This window comes from Colletes latitarsis, chromosome 8, assembly GCF_051014445.1.
Source record: "Colletes latitarsis isolate SP2378_abdomen chromosome 8, iyColLati1, whole genome shotgun sequence".
Lineage (NCBI taxonomy): Eukaryota > Metazoa > Arthropoda > Insecta > Hymenoptera > Colletidae > Colletes > Colletes latitarsis.
The window spans coordinates 24,366,542-24,386,546 of NC_135141.1; the positions used below are offsets into that span (position 1 = coordinate 24,366,542).

General features: G+C 45.9%; 1 protein-coding gene across 1 annotated transcript in view; it reads right to left on the reverse strand.

Annotated features, from left to right (window-relative positions):
• Nucleotides 1–6,349: 6,349 nt before the first annotated feature.
• The window catches only part of LOC143344805 (uncharacterized), a 133,013-nt gene continuing 119,357 nt past the window's right edge, over nt 6,350–20,005 (reverse strand). The window contains exon 3 of the mRNA XM_076771244.1: nt 6,350–11,729. Coding sequence (XP_076627359.1) covers nt 11,646–11,729 — 84 coding nt within the window. The 3' untranslated portion in view covers nt 6,350–11,645. The remainder of the gene's footprint in view (nt 11,730–20,005) is intronic.

Consider the following 20,005-nt stretch of genomic DNA (forward strand, 5'->3'; position numbering starts at 1 on the left):
TGTTTCCATTAAATACTTTCCGCTATGCCTTTCGTGCTGTTTTCTTGCGTCGCGAATTTTTCACGCGAGAGTTTCCATTCTGTCGCGTCAGCCTGCATCTTCGTCGACTCCCGGCAAAAAACCGACGAAAGAATGGACCGTTTATAAAATACGACTGTTGTAAACTTCCACAAGATTTTTACGTACGCTTTCTGTTCGAAAATTAGGGAGGATATCTTGGTTCTCGTAAAAGATTCAGCGATTGCAAACGGGCGCTTACGTTTGTAACAGTCGGAAAAACGGTGATTCCGTCCTCTTTGCCGCGGGACTCGAAGGGAAAGCAGCACGCTGGAAATATTAGAAATGCTCGGGGAAACAAAGAAACCAGGCGACATTGCCGAGCATGGAAATATTACGGTGGAAATTGTTGGGAACGAACTTACGCCGATCGAGACGGGACGAGGAAAAAAGTATCATCGAATTTCCCTGCGTCTTGGAAGAATTTAATCCCACCCCGGACTAAGGGGTTACTAGTGTCTGCGAGCCCTTTCGAAGGTTGCGTTTCGTTGGAAAGTTGCCAGAAGTTTCGGTGGACGCGTGGCGATCGTAACGAGGCCTTATTTACAGGGCATGGATCGTTTGGGAGTTTTAACGGTTCGACGACATCGAGTGGAAGGTTTCTTCTCCGACGACTTACATGCTGATTACCTCTCGATAACGACCGGGCCAATCTCGAGAGTTTGGTTTTCTACGACTGGGAAGTTGGATCGAATCGGTATCCGGTTTCCTATAGCACCGGGTCCTCGAGTCTCGAACAATTAATTCAGGGTGCACGATGGTCGTCCATCGACGGCTTAGCAGAGCCATTCTTATCGTAGACACGAAGATGAAAGCCTCGAGAAAGTCGAGTTGAAAATAAAAATACTTGAAAGAGCACTTCGTGCCGTCGAGGTGGCTTGATTTCTCGGAGGTAAAAAACCATCGGTCTTTCGCGGAGGATTAATGTACAAATGGAACCCACCAGTCACGAAGAAGGGAAGAAGGAAAATCGAGGAACGTAATGAAAGGAGCGAGACAGCTTGGTAAATGTTTAAGGGCCGCGAAAAGCGTCTGGGAAAGAAAAATTGGACCGCGAGCCCCGCGTATATATTCAATAGAATGTCAAAAAAAAAAAAAATAATAAAAATGAAAGGAAAATCGAAGAAAGTCGAGCCGCTAATTTCGTTCGATCGAATAATAGAGCGACGAGAAGAGTTTCCTCGACGATGGGAAACGTTTGGATCTCGATCGATGCGTTTGTTCTTCGCGGGGATCGTGCTCCGGCGAGCTTTTTAAAAGTTTCACGGGGTCAATTGAAAAGTTTGTAGTAATTGAAAAAGTACATCGCGATTCGGAGGTGGCCCCACGCGAATTACAGTCACGGAAATTATTAAACCCTTTTAACGACGTTATTTACTTGTTTCGCGTTAGTTGGTCGGGCAACGCTGAAGCGTGGAAATCGTGCTACGTTTTATATTTTCCGCTCGACATCGATAACTTTCAAAAGTGAAGGGGTTGGGGGGAGAAGTAAATTTATCTTGACGTTACGGAGGAAAAATTGCCGGACTCATCCGTGAAACATTCTTTACCTGTTTAACACGGAGACCCGGAACGAGAGAGAAAGACGAAAGTTTGCGCAGCGTATTTTTCGTTGAACGAACTTGGACGTTCCCGAGTCGCGGAGAAAACGGCGAAGCATTTCGTTTCAAAATGTCTTTTCAGACGGAAATTAATTATTTCCTCGGGATCAGTTTTAAAACTTATAAGTTTTCCCGTCGCTGCCGCGCCCGGGAGGAATGAAACACGAATACGGTAGCGGCCCCCCGGACACGCTTCGATGGGAATTAAAGCGGGAAAACGTACTCGCCGGGAACTCGATTACGCGTCGAAGTTCAGAAAATACGAAGTTTTCGAGATAGTTTCGCGCTGCGAGACCGGACGAGGAACAGGGGCGAAAGAAAAGCGCGAAAATCGATTGTCTTCGGTTGTTAGACGAGTCAAGACGAGAGACAAAAGAAAAGAAGCGAACCGTAGAAGCTCACGGACTGTCGGAACTTTATTTTCTGCCGCGTTTCGAGTCGGAAATTAATTATTTGCGACGGACCGATTGACAATTTTGAAGTTCCTTCGAAGTCAGAGATCTCGAAACGAAGATAATTCCAAGTCGAGGCGAAACGGGGTAGTCGTTTCAGATCGAAACGAGACGGGCGAGATTCTCAGTAGACAATGACGGGTCGCGAAACATCGGGGGAGTCTCGCAAAAAAATTCAAACCGTTGGCGGATTTAAGCGGTCGCCGCGATTCGCCACACTGTTTCGAAGAGCCGTGGATCGAGGCAGCTGCGCGGGTTCCCAACGCCGAGCCGACTCGATCTTTCTTTTGGAAACCGGGGCTTTCACGCAAGTCGAGGCACAAAATTCACCGGTGCCCGAGGAATCTTTTCTTTTGTCTTTTCCTCGGTAGAGCGACGTCGAGTTTCACGGAGAAACGGGCTCCACCTTGCCTCGTCACGGGTAAACCGGCGCAGAATTTTCTCTGCGGTGCAACGCGAGGGAAAATTCTTCGAAGGGATGAGAAAGATTACTTTTCTCATTACTCACGTTCGCTCGTGCGTTACCGAGCATTTATTTAATTTTCCCTCGAGCGGGGAGGCGGCCGGAAAATCGTCACCGTTTTGCGAGAATTTCCCGGTAAGCTTTTTCCCCGTGGATTCCTCTCCGGGGAAACTGTTGTTCTTCCCGTTCGATCGTCGCGGGGAAACGTTCTTGGCTAAAGTGGACGCTCGTATATATGTGTTCGAACGTTCTATTATATCTGGCCCTGTCCTTCGGATCTCTCGGGGAATCTCAGAGGTCGTTTTGCTGACTGCGGTTTCCTCCGTTTCGAAGGCGAACCGCTCGTAAAGTCGGCCTGGTGTTTCCTTTGGTTCGACGATTTTGCTCCCCATCGACGTCCCAAAGACGACTGATTCCCTCCGACGAACGCCGCCCGTGACTTTTCCATCCACCAAACCGCTTTTTCCTTGCTCTTTCGACCTTCTTTATATTCAGCCCGCGTCTCTGGTAATCGCGCCGCCCAAGGAACCTTCCTTTCAAGACGGATACCTCCGCCAACCTCAAACAACCTTGTTTATTACTAAATTTACAGTCCACGTTTCTTTTATTATCCATCCCTTATTTATTTCACAACGATACAACGCACTTACAACTTAGCTTTTGTTACTAGAACTACCAACAATTATAGTGTATCGTGTATAGATATTTGATTGGGTAATTTTGGCTGATTTGGCAGTTCCAGCGTTAAGGAAGGCTATTAAAAATTGCTTTTGTTCGGGATCCTCGAAGAATAGCGAGTGATCAGCTTTGGTCAGCGTCGGGACGTTAACAGTTTTTTCGTAATCGAATAAACGACTCGGGAACGTGATAGACGAAGCACGGGTCTGGTTTTTACGAGCGTCGGGGAAGTTGGTCGACGACGTGGCGAAAGTCGGCGGTTCTTACCTGGCCGTGGAGGATGGTGGAAAGCTTCCGGCGTGTGTTGGGGGGTCGTAACGCTAACTTCGGTATCGGAAGCCCGTAATGTCCGTATGCGGCCTAACGAACCGTTTCGACGCTTATCGCCGTCCAACCAACTTTCCTCGAGGTCGAACCGAAAATAAGACGAAAGAAACGCTGGGGCCTACGTAAAACGAACCGGGAAAGCCGCGAGGAAGAAGTTTCCCGAGTTTTCGCTTTCGGTCGAGTCATCGGTGCCACGACGATGGGGATGAAATACTTCCAACCGCTTTGCGAGTTTACGATGGGAAATGTTCATTAAGTCGAACCGTGCCCGTGACTTCGACAACTTCCCTTCGTCGTTGAACTCGACAGAATAGAAAACCGTCTGTGTCTCCTCGCAGAAGTACATGGTACAGTGGAGAACCGACAGAGAATCGTGGTACGAGATAATTTGCTACCGTTAGAAAGTGAAAATCCTGTGTAAATAATTTCTACTTCTGAGAACTTAGTAGCACAGAGTAGATTTTGGGAGGAACTTGAGGCTTTCCGATCGAGTTTACGAATTGGTGGCGTCTTGGTGGATCGAAGTGGCGTCGAAACCGTAGCTACGCTTTTAATTGCCGCTGTTCCTGCGCGTACTTTCCGCGAAAATTGATTTATCGCCGTCCTGGATTTTCGCGCGGTCAATTCCCCGAACAATGAGCCGTAATAGTCATTTAAGACTGGCGGAATCGAATTTTACCGCTCTCCAGCGCTGGAATGTTCAATTCCCACGACGACTGCTGCCCGGATAGAATTCCGTCGAAGGATCGGCACCGATCCATAAATAAATCGTTGGACGCTTTTAACCAAATGGTTGTCCGGTCGAGCAGGAAATCCGATGGGGTGAGTGGGTGGAATTTTTTGAACTTTCGACGACGGCCACCGGAGCAGAAACTGCTTCCGGTTTTCGTTTTTCGGGTCCCGTTCGCCGCGGGGATTTCGCTCGGATCGAAATGATTTACCGCTGGAGATCGCGTCCGAAAGATCCGATCCGCGCAGAACAAAACAAAGGGAAAAAATCGCGCGAGCACGAGGGGAGAAAAAAGAGAAGAAAAAAAAATAAATAAAAAAAAAAAATACCCAGTACGGCTACGCAATGAAAATTTTCAACGGCGAAATTCTACCGGCGATTTGAATCGAAAACCGAGCGTGACGGGCATCCTTTGTTCGCGACCGTTGTCCAAAACAAAACGCTAGAAAGCCCCACCGACGATTTATCGTCGCGACGCGTGTATTTCATTTCCGCGCCGGGCGCAGAAATATAGAAAAATTATATTTCGCCGAGTTGCCTAGTTAAAAAAATTGCGTACCTGCCGCAATATTTCCCTCGTCTTCTTCGGAGGATGGCGATGATCGGGGATCCCCAGTGGTTGAAGCTTCATTCGTAGCAATTTTTTTATAAAGCCACATCGATTGGAAGTTGTTTAAACTGGTTGTAATGAATATTAACTTATCGTCTCTCGTTTAAGTGGAGCTAGTGTGATATTAATCCGACACCAGACAGCAGACTGTGTTCATCATCGCGACCGTGCATGGTGAAATTTACGACGTCGTAAAATTCGTAAGAAACGCGAAAGAACGGTACAGATATCGAGCAATAAAGATGGTAACGACACCATTCTCCCAAATAAAGCGGCATCTCAACGATCTACGTTGCAAGTTTCATGATCGCTTCGCTTAGAATAATAGTGTTTGGCTGTTTGTCGAACTAGCTGGCGAAACAGGATTTTTAGTTCCCTTCGTTCTTAATGTTTAACAAAGAAAATGAGTCTAGAAAATAGCTTTTGACAAATGTTAGCCCATTCTTTATCCTGACACGAGTTTAGTAAATAATTCGCAGGTTCGCCAACAGTTTTTAGCATCGCTTGAAAAATAACGAATTTAACGTTGTTGCGGCAGTGTATTAAAATAATTTTCCATGTTAGCGTAAATTGTGGCCAAGATGAGCCACGGCTATAATGTTGCAAATTCCCTGGTTTTTTTTTCAACTTGTTGAATCGAAGCCAATGAAATAAAAGGTGGAGATTGGCTGGGGGAATCGGTGTTTCTGTGTTTTTCGCGTCTCGTCCGGCCGTGGAACAATTAAAAAAGCGAAGAAAGGGGGTCGAGAGTAATGTAGGTCGGCGAAAAAGAGCAGCAGGAGGGTTGCGTATACATATAATTCATAGCCGGGTTCCGTATGCACGGGAACGGCATAAAATATGCAAACGTATACCGGGTTCTGTTATTTTTTGCCGCCGCTAGCTGACGAGGAGAATGAAGTAAACAACCAATGCGAGAACCGCGCGCGTCCGGGGATGATTTATCAGTTTGTTTTAGGATGCGCCGCTGCAACGAAGCCAAATATTTCCGTACAAATGTATGTAAAATATATTCGACGTTATAACGGACGACGACGAATGGTACATGGGTCCAGGTTAATGGTTCGTTGCGTAGTCGATTTTAATGTTGTATCTTTCGGCTCTCGTTAACTTTAATTTATATCTAGAAAATCGTATTTGTAACATAATGACGGATAATGAAATGGTTGCCACGGTAATTTTATCCTGACAAACAACGGTTGCGCTTACATTTTGATATTCGACGTTGAACAGATTATGCATGCATCGGGATTTTAATGGCTCTGTTTGAAACCCGGCTGTAGAAATTACTCGTCTCGAAATCGGCCCGAATTTAATCCGCGGAATAAAATCATAATGCCAAAACGGCGGCGAATATTCGATGAATATTTGGCAGAGGGAAGGGCGGGTCGTTATTAAAAATAAAGATCCCATCGAGTGTGTAGAAAACGAAGAACTTTTCTTTATTATATTCGTTGTGTCGCGAGACTTCGTGATGTCATCGTGTCCGCATTTACAAATTGTGTGCTCCAACAAGCCATCCATTCGATTCGAATTTTATTTAATCACTCGCTCGCATACACGCGTCTTCTCTTTCTCGCTGACATTCGCTCTCTGACACGCTCTGTACTGTACAGTCGGCTCGAAGGGGGGCAACAAACGGATCCTTATTTTGATACTCTCTGTCTTATACTTCTTTTCTTTTTTTTTTTTATCTCGAATCGGTCGCGAAACTAAACCGCGAGAAGCAAGATCGAAAGGACTTCTCGTTTCGAAGGTATAAAATCTACAAAACATGCCGTCGAGCGTGAACTTGGGTCGTGAACGATGCGACGAGATCCGTGAAAGAAACGACGAAATAAAAATTTCAAGAGATTCGAATGTACCGGAATAATTGCCCGGAAATCAAACTGTTATGGACGAGCTGTCGTTTCGAATAGATTTCGCTGCATCGTGTGTTCTCTTCTTGCTTTACCACGAAATGTTTTCGATCCTCTTCTCGGGGCGATCTCTCGATTTCCGTCGACACTTTCGTCCTCCTTCATTTCTACCGGTTGTAAGTGCGATATGTACCAACGGATAGTTACATCTTACGCGTTACTTGTAATATGTATATAATATATATATATTTATATCTATATTTATAATACTTTTCTGTTCGAGTTTCGTCGCTCTCGACTGGCTACGTGTATTTATGTACACTCTGTATACACTGCCAAAAATATTAGAAAACTTGGTCGGAACGTCGTCGATCTATTACATTCGTACAAAATGCCTTGCATCGGGGAAACACTCGACAAACTAAAATTTATATCCTCGATAAATTTCCATCGTTTCTTTGCTATTACTCGGGTATAGAGTTTATTAATTACAGAAAATTTACGTTTCGACCAAGCGTCCTTACATTTACGAGCGTCGGTGTATGTTTTCGCGCGCGTGCGCGTATAAATACACGTTCGGAAAAATTTCTGCGCCCTTCCGCGGTTTCTACGAAATACCGAATATAATTATCTAGATAAATCTGAGAGGCGAAGGGTCCGATCGAATCGATTACGACGTGGCGGGGGCGGTCGGTTCGAGTATGCAAATACCGACGCGTCGTTTAAATCATCCCTCCCCCTTCCGTCGATGTTCCTTCGATTCGCTCGAGACGTTCCGATTATGCACTTTCAGTATACTTTTCGAGGACTGTCGATAGAAATATTAAAAAATCTCCCGGCGGTCTGCAGGCACGAGCCGGCGTTTGTTTTAAATCGTGGACTCGGACGAGGCGACAGACATTTTGACGGCCGGCTGTCATCGTTTAGCCCTTCGGGCTTTCACTCGGCTCTTTTGAATAGTATAAAAATTAATTGCGCTGGGGAAATGTATTGATAAAAATGTTTTCCCTGAAACAGCTCGACGCACGAATGGTTTTTGCGTGCTATGGAACCGCGAACACGATTCCAGGTTCCGTCGAAAATGACTACGGAATGATAATTCTCGGTCTGTCTTGGGCTTGAAGCGAGCTATCGCGGAACAAAGTGAACAGGAACCCGGCGAAGAACGCGTTATTTAACGAGCAAACGGTCCGGGTCCGAGTTCGCCAATTAATTCATGAAAGGAGCCGGTGGACGCGTTGCTGTCGGGGGAAAATTTGAAAAATGCAATTTCCTGGACGGACTAAGCCGCTGTAAAAAATCGTCGATTTCAGGATATGCATTTCCTCGCCGAAGCCAGCCGGCGTCGCACCTGCGGATGCATCTTATAGGAGCAATTTAATCAGATCCTTCTGATCCTTAACCCAGCTGCGCTCGGTTGGCTCGCGAATTGCCGGCTCGGGGAAAACGAACAACGAAGAAGAAGAAGAAGACGACGACGGAGGCGAAAGCAGCTGGGTTCCCGGTGAGCAAAACTTATCTCTTAACCGTGAAATTTGTATGTATAACGCCTATTAATCGTTTCCTTAACGTTACGAATAGTTATCGATCGATAGAGCTTAGCGACTAGTGCGTGACGTAATTAATAGGGTCGATTAATCTACGGATCGTTCGGTAAACGTTGATCGACTCGCGCGCAGCGTGTCGTTTTCGCTGGATTCTCTTCGGCCGTGCGCGAGCAACGTAAATTTTAACAAGAAATTTATTAACGAACTTACCAGCGCGGAATGATTTAACGCGTTTAATCGAAATTAATGGCCGACGAGTCTCGATAGAGTAACGATTCGCGTTATCTTGCGGTCGCTTCAACCCGACGTACGATTAAGCGCGTCCTTTACACACGCTGCGCGCTCGCTGTAACGCGCAACCGCATTTCTCCGTGTTCGCTGCGTGTGTTCGTATGATGCATGCACTCGCGCGGCTGTGTCTGCTAGGCCAAAGCAATCTCGGTCCCATTGTAATAAATATTACTGATGTATACGCGCGGAGCAACCGTCGGTGAAACGAGTAAATCTTCGGAAACTCTTTTCCCAAGTGAGCAAACGCGATCGTTGTTCGCGAATAAATACGCGCCAGTAACACCCCTCTCGATAAGACGAAGCGTGTGATTTTTTTTTTTGGAACAAATTATACGATACGGTCGGTTCGCGAACACTCCGAGCGAGTAATCAATTTCGTACGCTCCTCGGCGACGAAATCCGTCCCCGGTGTAAATTGATCTTTCGTCATGGGCGCAGAGAGCGTTGTTCCTTTCAGCGATCGTCGTCAAAGGAACTACGGGCGGAGTTTCGCGGCGCACAAAGGTTCTCAAAGGACAAAAGAATCATCCCCTCTTGTCCTGTCCGGTTAGCCAGGAAGTCGGATCGGGTGAGATCCGCGAGTCGGGCGGCTGGAGAATGCCGGGCGAAAAGGAACGCTGACCGGAAAAACCGATCCGCCCCGTGTTCGACGAGCGGCAAATCGGGTAGGGAAGTTTAAAACGCGTCTTTAATGAATTTCGCGGAACTTTCTGATCCGTGGATGAAAAGGCGGAATCGAACGTGGCTGGTGCCGGAGACGCGACGTTGAAAGTAGCTCAACGAGGGGTGGGATGGAAAAAAGAGAAACGGAAAGGGTAGGAGAGTCACGGGCGAAAAAGCTGGGATTAAACAAAAGAAGGGAAATAAGAGCAAGTGCTGGGCGGAGGAGGAAAAGAAGGAGATCGGGTAAGGTGGATGACCAGGAACGGTAGAGGGTATGAGAAGAAAGGCACGAAGGACTCGCGAAAGGGGTGGTTTCTAGTTTGGCACTCGGCCCACGCCGCTGGAAAAGAACGTTCATTTGTCTTCCGTGCAGTGTAGCCCCGTGTTTCGCCTCGACTCGAGATGCCAGCATGGCCCTTTTCCATTCCGAAACAATGCTCGAGCCTTCGAAAATCTTGGAAAGCATAATAGCCGCCCTCCAAAACCACGACTTCCGTGGCATTTTTATTCCGTTCCCTAGTTTTTCGTCTACGCGGGCACCACTCGTCCTCCATCTTGAGCCCAAGTGGTATTCGTCGATCGGGACAGGAGAGAGGAGAGACGATCGTCTGGCTTTTGTCTGAGCTCTTGAATGTTTCATGAGCAACCAGCGACAGAAAACAGAACGGTTTTCATTATTGCGCCCACTTCTGACTTGTATTTTAGTTACGTCGATGTATAAATTATTCCCCTCTTTATCCCTAGTCTCGAAGCGATCTCGGTAAATACCGGGACGCGATCGTCTCTGGTCCTTATTATTCTCGATGGTATTCGCGGATCCGTGGTTTTGCGAGGTGGGACGTGGAATTGAAATTAATTAAGAAATGATTTTAACGTCAATCGTTCGTTGCAAATTTATTTCCGCACGACGTTCATTCGTATTTGGAACGCGACCCTACAATCGTCGCACCTATAAAGGTTAATTGGAAATTGTGCACGCTTTTTATCGCCCGGCGCGTTTGAAGCCACGATGGCTCGTAAACGGGGAGAGAGCGGTGGAAAAAATTCGTAAATACGCTCCGTTAAATATTTCCCATATCGGAAATATTTTACATTTTGTTCGTTTTAACCTCGTTAATATTTAATCGCGGACTTTATGGAAACGTTCAAAGCGTACGTAAGTCGCATTAAATATTGTACCGAGGAAATATTGTCGATCGGAGAATGAAAAACCGGCACCGTCGAACGGAACGTCTGATTGCGGTGATTAAAAACCGCGAGCAGTAATTCTACGATCCCTTTTCACTCGTTGAGAAATTCGAGGCGCCGTTAAAGGGTAAGCGTTGCGTGTAATGCGACCGATAAAGCGATAGAGTTCGATTGCAACGCGATTAATTATGACGAATTACCGTGGCCTGCCAGTTTTTCCTATTTCCCTCGATCGTTTTGCGGAAAATTGTTTCTTCGCCTGGAAACGCCAATATTCGGGATATTAAAATATTTTTAAATCGTCGCTTTTTACAGACGTTCGCGTTCTCGAATTAATCGTAACTCGTAAAAAAATATCAGCGTCCTTGGAACTATTGCAAGAAATCAGTCTTCGATCGTGACAATAATACCCTGTCGAGGTCGTCTCCCCTCTCCCTGTTTGTTCCCGAAAACTGGTAGGCTCATCGTCGACCTTGTTTTGCTCCCTACCCTCTCGCCAGTGTTTCCGCTGAACGTTTCGTGAAAGCCTCTCAAAGGCGGAGAATTCGCGAGTTCTTCGTCGTTGATTGATTTGCGGTGAAGTTTCGCGAAAATATTATTATCGTTCGCGAAAACGTGCCCGATATAGACGTATTTACGCTGCCTTTAACCTCGTTAAATCCAGCCGCCGCGAAAGTTGCTCGAAATATAATTACATCGCGATATATACGGTAGCCCTCTAACGAATCCTCTTTTGTTTCGCCTTTCCGCCATTGATTACTCGCCGCGAGATAATTATAAAAGAGAAAAAGTACAACGGTACGGTTACCGCGATTTCAAAGGGGCTTGGACATTGTTATTCGGCGCGCGTTTATTTTCTTCGTGGGAGGAGAGTTTTGCGAAAAACGACCTGATCAGAAATATATACGAAACGATAGTTGGCGTTAACGCGGGACGACGGGATTGGCTTGCGTCTTCCTCGGTGTTTCGCGATACTGGGAGTCATGTTAGCCTGGGGAAAGTGAGCCTTAAGTTTAATCGTGTAGACGATACGTTTAAACGCGTTAAAGCTTACGAGTTAGCTGAAAAATCATTAACGTTTCGCGAGTTTCGCGACCTCGTACGATCTTTTCTCGCGTCTCCATCGATTATTTCTCCGTCCGGGGGGAAAGCTGAACATCTAGAAAGTATCTACGAGGACTAGCAGTCGTCCTGAGTGGAGGAGGACTGTTGCAGAAGAGCCGCCAGTCGCTCCGAGAAGTCTCCCGAGGTTGCACCGGGACACTGAAACAGAAATACCGAACATTGCAAAGGTTAGCTAGAATCGTAGAATCTCACGTTACTTATAATTACTACTATACATATTTAAGATCACTTAAGAGAAACTTGGTCCATGATCAGATCGTCTCATCGACCCCCATACTTTTATTACTAAAATTCTGCCCTTCAACGCCTTCGCTAATTAAGGTTCGTCGATCGTAGAAAACACAGAGTAACTATTCCTATGGTGCAAAGTGATCGACAACAACTCTGTTTAAACTGTAGTTTATCCGTTATCGTTAACATCGAGCAGAACCGCATTAACAAGTTTGTACTTGTTAGGCGGAAGACTGTAACAACAAATTAGAATTAGGGGTAGAGACGAAATAGTAGCATTAAAGGGCGAGACTCGTGGTACCCGCGAGCTATTTAGGGAGCAGGGTTGCACGAGAGGGTGGTTGAACGCGCGGAGAAATTTCATCCTAAACATTTTATCCCTCGCGAGGGGTACTGGAAAGCTGCAACTTTAACGCAGACCGAAGGGAGGTGGTAACGAGCTGCCGCGGGCTGGTTTACAGTTTCCTTCCAACCCCCGTTTGCTCTCGAAACATATTTCATCGCTCGTTTCTCGATGCGTTCGATGGAAAGCGTTCTCGAAAAGAAAACACGCGTCGCCCCCGCGTGTTTCGAGCGCCGGGACGCCTCGTCGCGCACACCGATCAAACTCCAGCCTCCTCGTGTTCGCTTAAAACTTTTCTATCCGGTCGGTGATACCCTTTTCCGCCCTCAAAAACTCCCTGTCCCTCCCAGAAACTTCTCTCCTCGTTCGACCCGATGCTGTTTACCGTTTCGCCTTTGGTGCAATGTACTTTTCTTCATCTTGTTCGTAAATATAAATGCCGCCATTATCGCCAACGCAACAGTGTATATCAATTTGCTACGCTCGCGATAGTTTATGAGGAACGAAAGTGACTTCAAATCATATCTTTAAAATGGAAGAAATGACTCACTTGCTGACTTAAATTTTTTTAATTTATCCTCTGATAGTTTTAAAGTGGAGGCAATCAGATTGTTAGGGTCTTTGTTATAAGCACTATTGTAACTTTGTAGTCTTCTTTTGCGTATTTAGGTAGATTTTTCCACTTTTTCATAAAGGGTGTTTACCCGTTAAACAAAAAAATAAATATTCCTTTAATAAATAAATCCGCAAACTGTGAGGAACGTTGGGTGAAAACAATGCGATTTCCGTTCCTCGTCGTCGAGCGGGCTCGCAAAGGACTCGGTTGAAAAATAGTTAAATGAATCTCCACGGGATGGAAGTTTCGTTGCCGATGGGAAAATGTGGCGTGGCGGGATCAATTGTTATCGAGGCACGGTCGCGTTGCGGGGTATTGTTTAAACGATCGGTCGACTTGGGAAAATCCCCGACACCATAAAGCAACGAGCAAGAGGGAGAATTGTTCGGGCCGGCAATGAAAACTTGAAAAGTTCGTGCTTTTTCATTTTCACGAATGGCCCAGCCGCTCGCCGGGCGTCGCTGAGAGCACAGACGATGCTGATTTCCCAGCGGGTATCGTCCATCTATAAATCTATACCCCGAGGTTGTTTAGTCGGAGCTATATCTGTACGCGTAGTCGGCAACTGCGCCACCCTGTATTTTTCATTCGACTCGACCCGACCACCAGCTCGCTTCCACCGCCGGAAAGGAAACTTTTATCTTACCGAAACTTTAGTTCTTCCGGGTTCCTATCGGGGCGCCGAGGAAACAAAGATCATTCCCACGACCGGTACGCATAACCGTCGATTGCGAATTTATTTGTTTCGGAACGGACGCGTCCGATAAACGCGTCCTGATCGACCAAACGTTCCCGTGAATATTCCGTTTTCTAATTTTTACGAGAGTATTATTTTTCCCATCCTCTTGTCCGTTCTCTGTATCAAGTGTTCGTTCGAAAAATTTCAGAGCTTTTTAGTTAATTTCCCCGGTATCGAAATGTTTCCGGCTCGTCGGGAAACGTTCTGAAATACTCGCCGTCGGGGTTAATGCGGCGTGTAATTGAAATCGCGAGCAACGAAAGTTCAAGGCTAATCGATGATCGAAAAATGAAGAGTTGTGGTCTGTTTAATCGAAGTTCGACCGCAACGGTTTTCCCGGCCCGATAAATGGTCGACGGTCGAATAAAGAGAAAAGCTTTACCGCGCTCTCGTTATGATTTCCGCGAGACGCGAAAAACGTTGGTAACCCACGGACAACGTATTTTCTCGCCCCTTTGTTTACCTCATTGAAGTTTACTCAGAGAGAACCTGGGAAATGGAAAATTGAAAATAGCACGGATAAATTTATTACAAAACTAGGAAATTGTTAAAACAGTTGGAAAACTAACAATTCGGAAACAGCTGTGCACAGATTTAATGTAAATTGTCCATCGTGTCATGGAATTCTTTTTCCGGACCGCAAGTTTCATTTCGAAACACGACAAAAATCAATCCCCGATTTCATTTACTACATTTGTATCTGCATCAATTTTCCCAACGGACAATATAGATCGTACTCGAGAGTTATGCTATTAAAAAACTGTATTCTCGTTTTCGCGCGTAATTTTCGGAGGGGGGTTTTCTTTTTGTTCTTTTTCCGTTGTTACAACGACGTCGTCAACGGCACTAACGATAAGAGCGCGTTCTGAGTTCCGGGTGCCGTTCGCGGCAATACCGGTTTATCTCGTCGTCGAGCTTTTCGAGGAACAAACAAAAAAAGAAGAAATAAAAAAGAAGAAGCGAAAGGGGTAAAATAGAGTGGCGGAACGCTCGAAAGAACGTAACTGCACGATAGGGGAGAGTTGGCGAAAGGTGGTGCACACAGAGGGACCCGCAGAAGTTGAACCGTGGAACGAGGGTGAACTTTCAGCTTTTTAAGCTCTTTCGCTCCACTCCGTGACTTTGCGCGGGTCCGTTCAGGGTTACCATGGCCTCGAACTACTCAGGACCCTAGGGATATTTGTTTAAGCGTCTCCGTCGACGACAATTTCCCTGAGAGAATTGCTTTCCAAACGTTGTGCCAGTTTGCACCTCGTGCCGTACCGGGTTCTCCTAGTTCGTTACCTCGAATCCTCTTCCTTTTCTCGAATTTTTAACACCGTCCCGGCAAGTTCTATTCGCGGGCTTTCCTTATCGCTGTAGCAAGATTTTCGTTGTTCCCGAACAAAAATCCGAGACACCCATTCGCGTAGAAGTTCGGTAAAACGCGGGGAGATTACGAAGTTTGCGTTTCCCGTTTATTGTTCGTTCCACGCACGTGGCGGTAAAACCGGAACGTGACGGTACGGAATCGCGCAATATTTCCAGCCTCAATTTTTCAGCGTTACACGCTCTTTTCCTAGCGGTGGTTTGCGTTCGTGTTTGTTTTCATCCCTTGTGTTTGTCGAGCTTTCTTAAACCGTTTCTTCGGTCGCGCTTGAAACTTTTGGCGATTTTTATTTTATAACGCGTAATCACCCCTCTCGGCTCCACCCTCCATAGACTTACAATGGAGACAACATGAGAATATAGTTCTCGAATAGTGTCCTCGTTTACTTTTCATTCCGTGTGCATCATGATGATGGGAGGGTGTAAATCGCGAAATGTTTGCCAGTCCCAAGTTTTTAACGTTGCTTCTTAGTCCGAGGTTTACCAACGATTTTGCCCCCGCGTTTGTTTTCACCGGCGGGCGCAATTAACCGTCGAACGCCGATGTATTGATACAAAAGGGAAAAACGTTTCCTCGAAGTCGGGAACGCCGCGCAAAAAGGTTCGCCGGCGACTTTGCACACGTACCCGTCCATTGCGCGAATTTACGGGCGCGGTAAGAGGGCTCGTAAAAAAGTCTGCCATTTTTGTCGCGCGTGCGCGCGCAATATTTGCGAAAATTAAATTAAACACCGAAGGGCTGTTTTCTTTTTTTATCTGTCCGCGTCTGGATGGAAAGTTCGTCAAATATTTATATAGCCGGCTTGGCGACCGCGACGAACGGAAAAAAATTTGCTCGTTGATAAAATTCCTCGCGGAAGATAAACCCCCGATTCAATCTTCCCGCGGGTAGTCGGGGGTGGCCAGGGCGAGATAAACCAAACGGATGGCGGAAATATTGTAAAACGGTGGAAATATTTCAAGGAAGAATCGCTGACAAAAAGCGGAAATTTGTGAGAGCCCGCGGAGACTCAGCCCGGGCTCTGTTTCCCCTTTATTTTCCGCGCACCTTCGGTTTCTCCTATCGAGAACAATTACACTAATGCTTTCGCCGTTCTCATCTTTTAAGGGGACTTCGCGGGGAGGGGCCGGCAATTTGAGACTCGAGAAGAACGCAAACCTCCCGGGACGCGATAAATATTCGAAATAAAAAAATCGTTCTTGTTTCGAAAACAGACATTGCGACTTTATAATGCTTCTGAAATTATTTTTGTTCGATAAGGGAGAGCACCTCGAGTGCAGGATGGTTGGAAACCGTGTATCGAATTGGTCGAGGAGCGAACTGCTCCGCTGTGTAACGTAAATTTCGAGCCGAATGGAGGGTATCGGTCGTTGGCTATTGTTCCATATCTGGAGTGTTTGCATAAAATTAATTTACCGAAACTAACTAGCACGGGTTCGAGCCCTGTCCGCGCTGGAGACACGTAACGGCGTTGCAGGTTCGCGGTTTATAATATTTCTGCGTGTTTACGTAGCGCCTTACGGGAGGCGAAACGAACGAACGATACGTAACCATCCGTTCGGTATGGACGCGTTCGATTCCCGTCGTTCGGTAAATTTGGTCTAGCTCTGTACGCGCGTATGGAGTCACCGTTTCGTTGGGCAATGATTACCAATAGTAAACGCGGTCACGGGGCGGGCGAACGATCGTCAAACGGTATCGGCTTTAGTTCATATCCGTACAATTGTTATGCAAACCGCCGGCGAGTTCTATTACGAAACAAATACACGCCAAACAATTAACGTTTGCGCGAGCGACGTAAACGTTCGTGTCGCGTACCCGCCCGACCGATTTTCGATCGACGAAAATGGTTTTCGATGTAACCGAGGCTTTAAACCGATTTGCGGCCGTTACTTTTCCGTTAATCTACGCTCCGCGGTGAGAAAACACGAGTACTCTCCGGCCACGACCTACGAGACGGTGCATTTTATTATTCACGGATTTAAACCCGATTTTTAGTCAACGCTGATTGGGAAAATCGAGACTCTGCTTCGCGTAAGCTGCCGCTCGGAAGTTATTGGATTCGTGAAAATAGAGGGAAATAATTTCTCGATATTATTTCGAACGGCTGTCAGTGTTTTTAAAATTACAGCGTTACACGCTCTCCGAATTCTGTTGGTTGAATACTTCATTAGCAGGTCGATAATTACTCGGCGTTCGCTTAATGTTAATAGCATGTTCTCGCATTCGTTGTAATTTGCCATTTTCGAATCTCCGTTCGTAGCACGGGATACCCTGTATCTATTTCATTTGCGATCGATCTAAGCTAAACCGGAATTATAAACAGCCGGATGATTTTCGTAAACAATGTAAACAGTTTTGGAACACCACCGACCCAAACTGTTTCTTGTATTAGCTAATTAAATTAATTCGCGGAGAAAATGATTGCAGGTCAGAGGTTAGAATTTCATAATTTTCAGAAATATTCAGTCCGTGTAACGTTCCCGGAATCGTATATATTTTTTAATAAAACTCGAAGAGCTTTATGCAAATTGGATTTGTCGGAACGGGTATTAAAGCTTAGGGGTTACCTTTCGCGAGAAATTTACTCCGGCAATAAAAACCCGCAACGTTTATATTAGGAATATTCTATCGAGTTTTTTTAAATTTTTTGCCCGGTATTACGCCACTGTTTAACAAACCGCGCGCTAGAGAGGCCGCACGCATACCGAATAAATCCGAAAATCGTTTAATCTCGCAGTACCAGGTAGTAAAAACACTATTTCATCGGTAAATCGATAGCGAAGCCTCCGCGTTCGAGTGTAAATTTTGGAAAATTTTGTTGGTCCCGTACGGTGCTTTCGCGCTTAGCCCCATCGTCGAAATGAATATTTCAGCTCTTGAGAAATCTTTGAGCGGAGCTTCGTTCCTCGTGGGAGTATCGCGAGAAAGGAAAAAACACGAGACGCTCAGCGTTCTCCATTCGCGTGGTTTCTCGTGGCTCGAAAAAATAATTTTTAAAATACTGTCGATGGTCCAGACGATACTACCTCGAACGTAATCGATGCACATGCAAACTCGAAGCGGTTTCTGATTTTTTAAATCGATATTCAAGCTTCTCCGCGAACGAATCTGAAATCTAGAGGACGATCGTCGCGATCGAACGGCAAACTGCGATCGTTCGACGTGCACGCGAGTACAGAGTCGAATTAAACCGCCGTGGATTGCAATGATATGCACGTACGGGACGCGCGGAACGTTCGAACGTTTGCTTTAACGACAATTATCGCGGATATCGCTGTTACACGTTATTCGACGACGTTACATCCCGCAAGCCGAACGAATGGTTTTCATTGCGCGTTAGATGAATATCTGATACGCGAGACGTCGAGGTAAGCTCGTGATTTGTTCGTATCGAATATCACCGGTACCGCGGAATGTCGTTCCCGTCGTCGAGAGGCCGGAATTTTTAAAAATTTGACCAGCATACGGACGACGAACCGAATAAATCACGCGACTCGCGCGTTTGATTGTTTTTTTTTATCCGCGACGAGAACCAATCAAGATTTTTTTAGCGTTTACCCGCGGCAACGAAATTTTGATCGATCCACCGCAAATGCAAATAATTAAAAGATTGTACGGGGTTTCGAGGACACGTTTGCTGAAAATTCCCTCGAAATTTGGAGCCAATCGGTTTATTAGATCGCGAGATACCGCGTCGCAACTCGAACCTCTGCAAACTACAATATCTCCTTCATTTAAACGATTACCATCGAATAATTGAGCTTAATAAAGCTTCATCGATGGATCCAAAATGTCTGTCTCGTGAATGAACCGATTCCAGTGGCGAAAAAGTCGTCCACTCGTGATATTATTAGCCACTAAGCGGACGTTTCTGATTTATCATCCCCGAGCGGGGCTCCCGGAATAAATGTGTCGAAGGAATCAGGGAAAAGGGCAGAAGATGCTGGGCGTCCCTCGGAGGTCTCGTTTCGTTTCCGCCCCATCGAGCTTCACGATTTCTTTCGACGCTTTTATTTCGTCGTACCCTCGATTTCGCGCGCGAATCCTTATTTCGCGACGTTTCGCTGACTGCTCGTATCTCACGAGTGCTTTCGATCAAGGAACAGACGGTCAGGGATCTCGAGGGTCACGATCCAAGATGTCACGTTACGACGTTTACGCAGAGCAAACGGAAACGTTTGACTCTTGAGAAACTTTAAAGTCGAATCGCCTTAAGATTCATAATCCAGCTCCCGGAAGTATCTCGAGGAATACGCGACACGGAGATTACGCGATTTTATCGAGGAGATTATCCGCGAACTGGCTGGTCTCGAAAATGCCTCGAAAAAGCAAGATATAAATAACAAAATGTAATATTAATTCGTGAATTTGCCCTGTAACATACTCTGGTTAAGGGCACGTTACGATAATGTACTTGCGTTCTAGCATGGTACGAATACGGCTTTCTTTGAATCCATATCGGTTTCTTTCTAGTCGGCTTACGATGTACTTCGAGGCAAATCCCGTTGCCGTGACGACGGATAATCCAAACAATGGTGTATTACTTTTCCTAAGAAAATTCTGCCTTTTCCAGAAATGTTACAAAATGTAACGAAATATTGCGATTCAAAATTCTGTGCACGGTCGTAGCGATGCTCGTAACGAGGATCTTCGAAGAGATCCAGGGATGAAATCGGTCGGGGAAGAAATAAAAAGCTACCCGGAGTAGATGGAAAGTTAGTCTGGATAACCATCGAAACAATCCACCGAGCAACTTGTTCGAAACGAATGTTGCAAGAAGATAGTACAAAACACTAACGATCCAACTTCTTGATACCGTAGTTACTCTGCAGATACGATCCAACCTGTATCTACATACCGATTACATTAAAGCGATGAAACAATTCACCCAATGTTTTTTCCGAATTGTAGATCGACTGGAGATTAATTAGCAAAAATCACTTATAGTTCCATGACATGCACGTCGTTACAGAGAGTTTGCGTAGTTTCGGAAAAGGAAAGTTGAACACACATTTTGGAGACAATTAGTTTGCAAACCTATTCGCCTCGTCTTGTCTGTTTCCGCGAGTTCCATTAGCCAGTTACGACTTCCGCTCGTAGTTCTGCCATACCT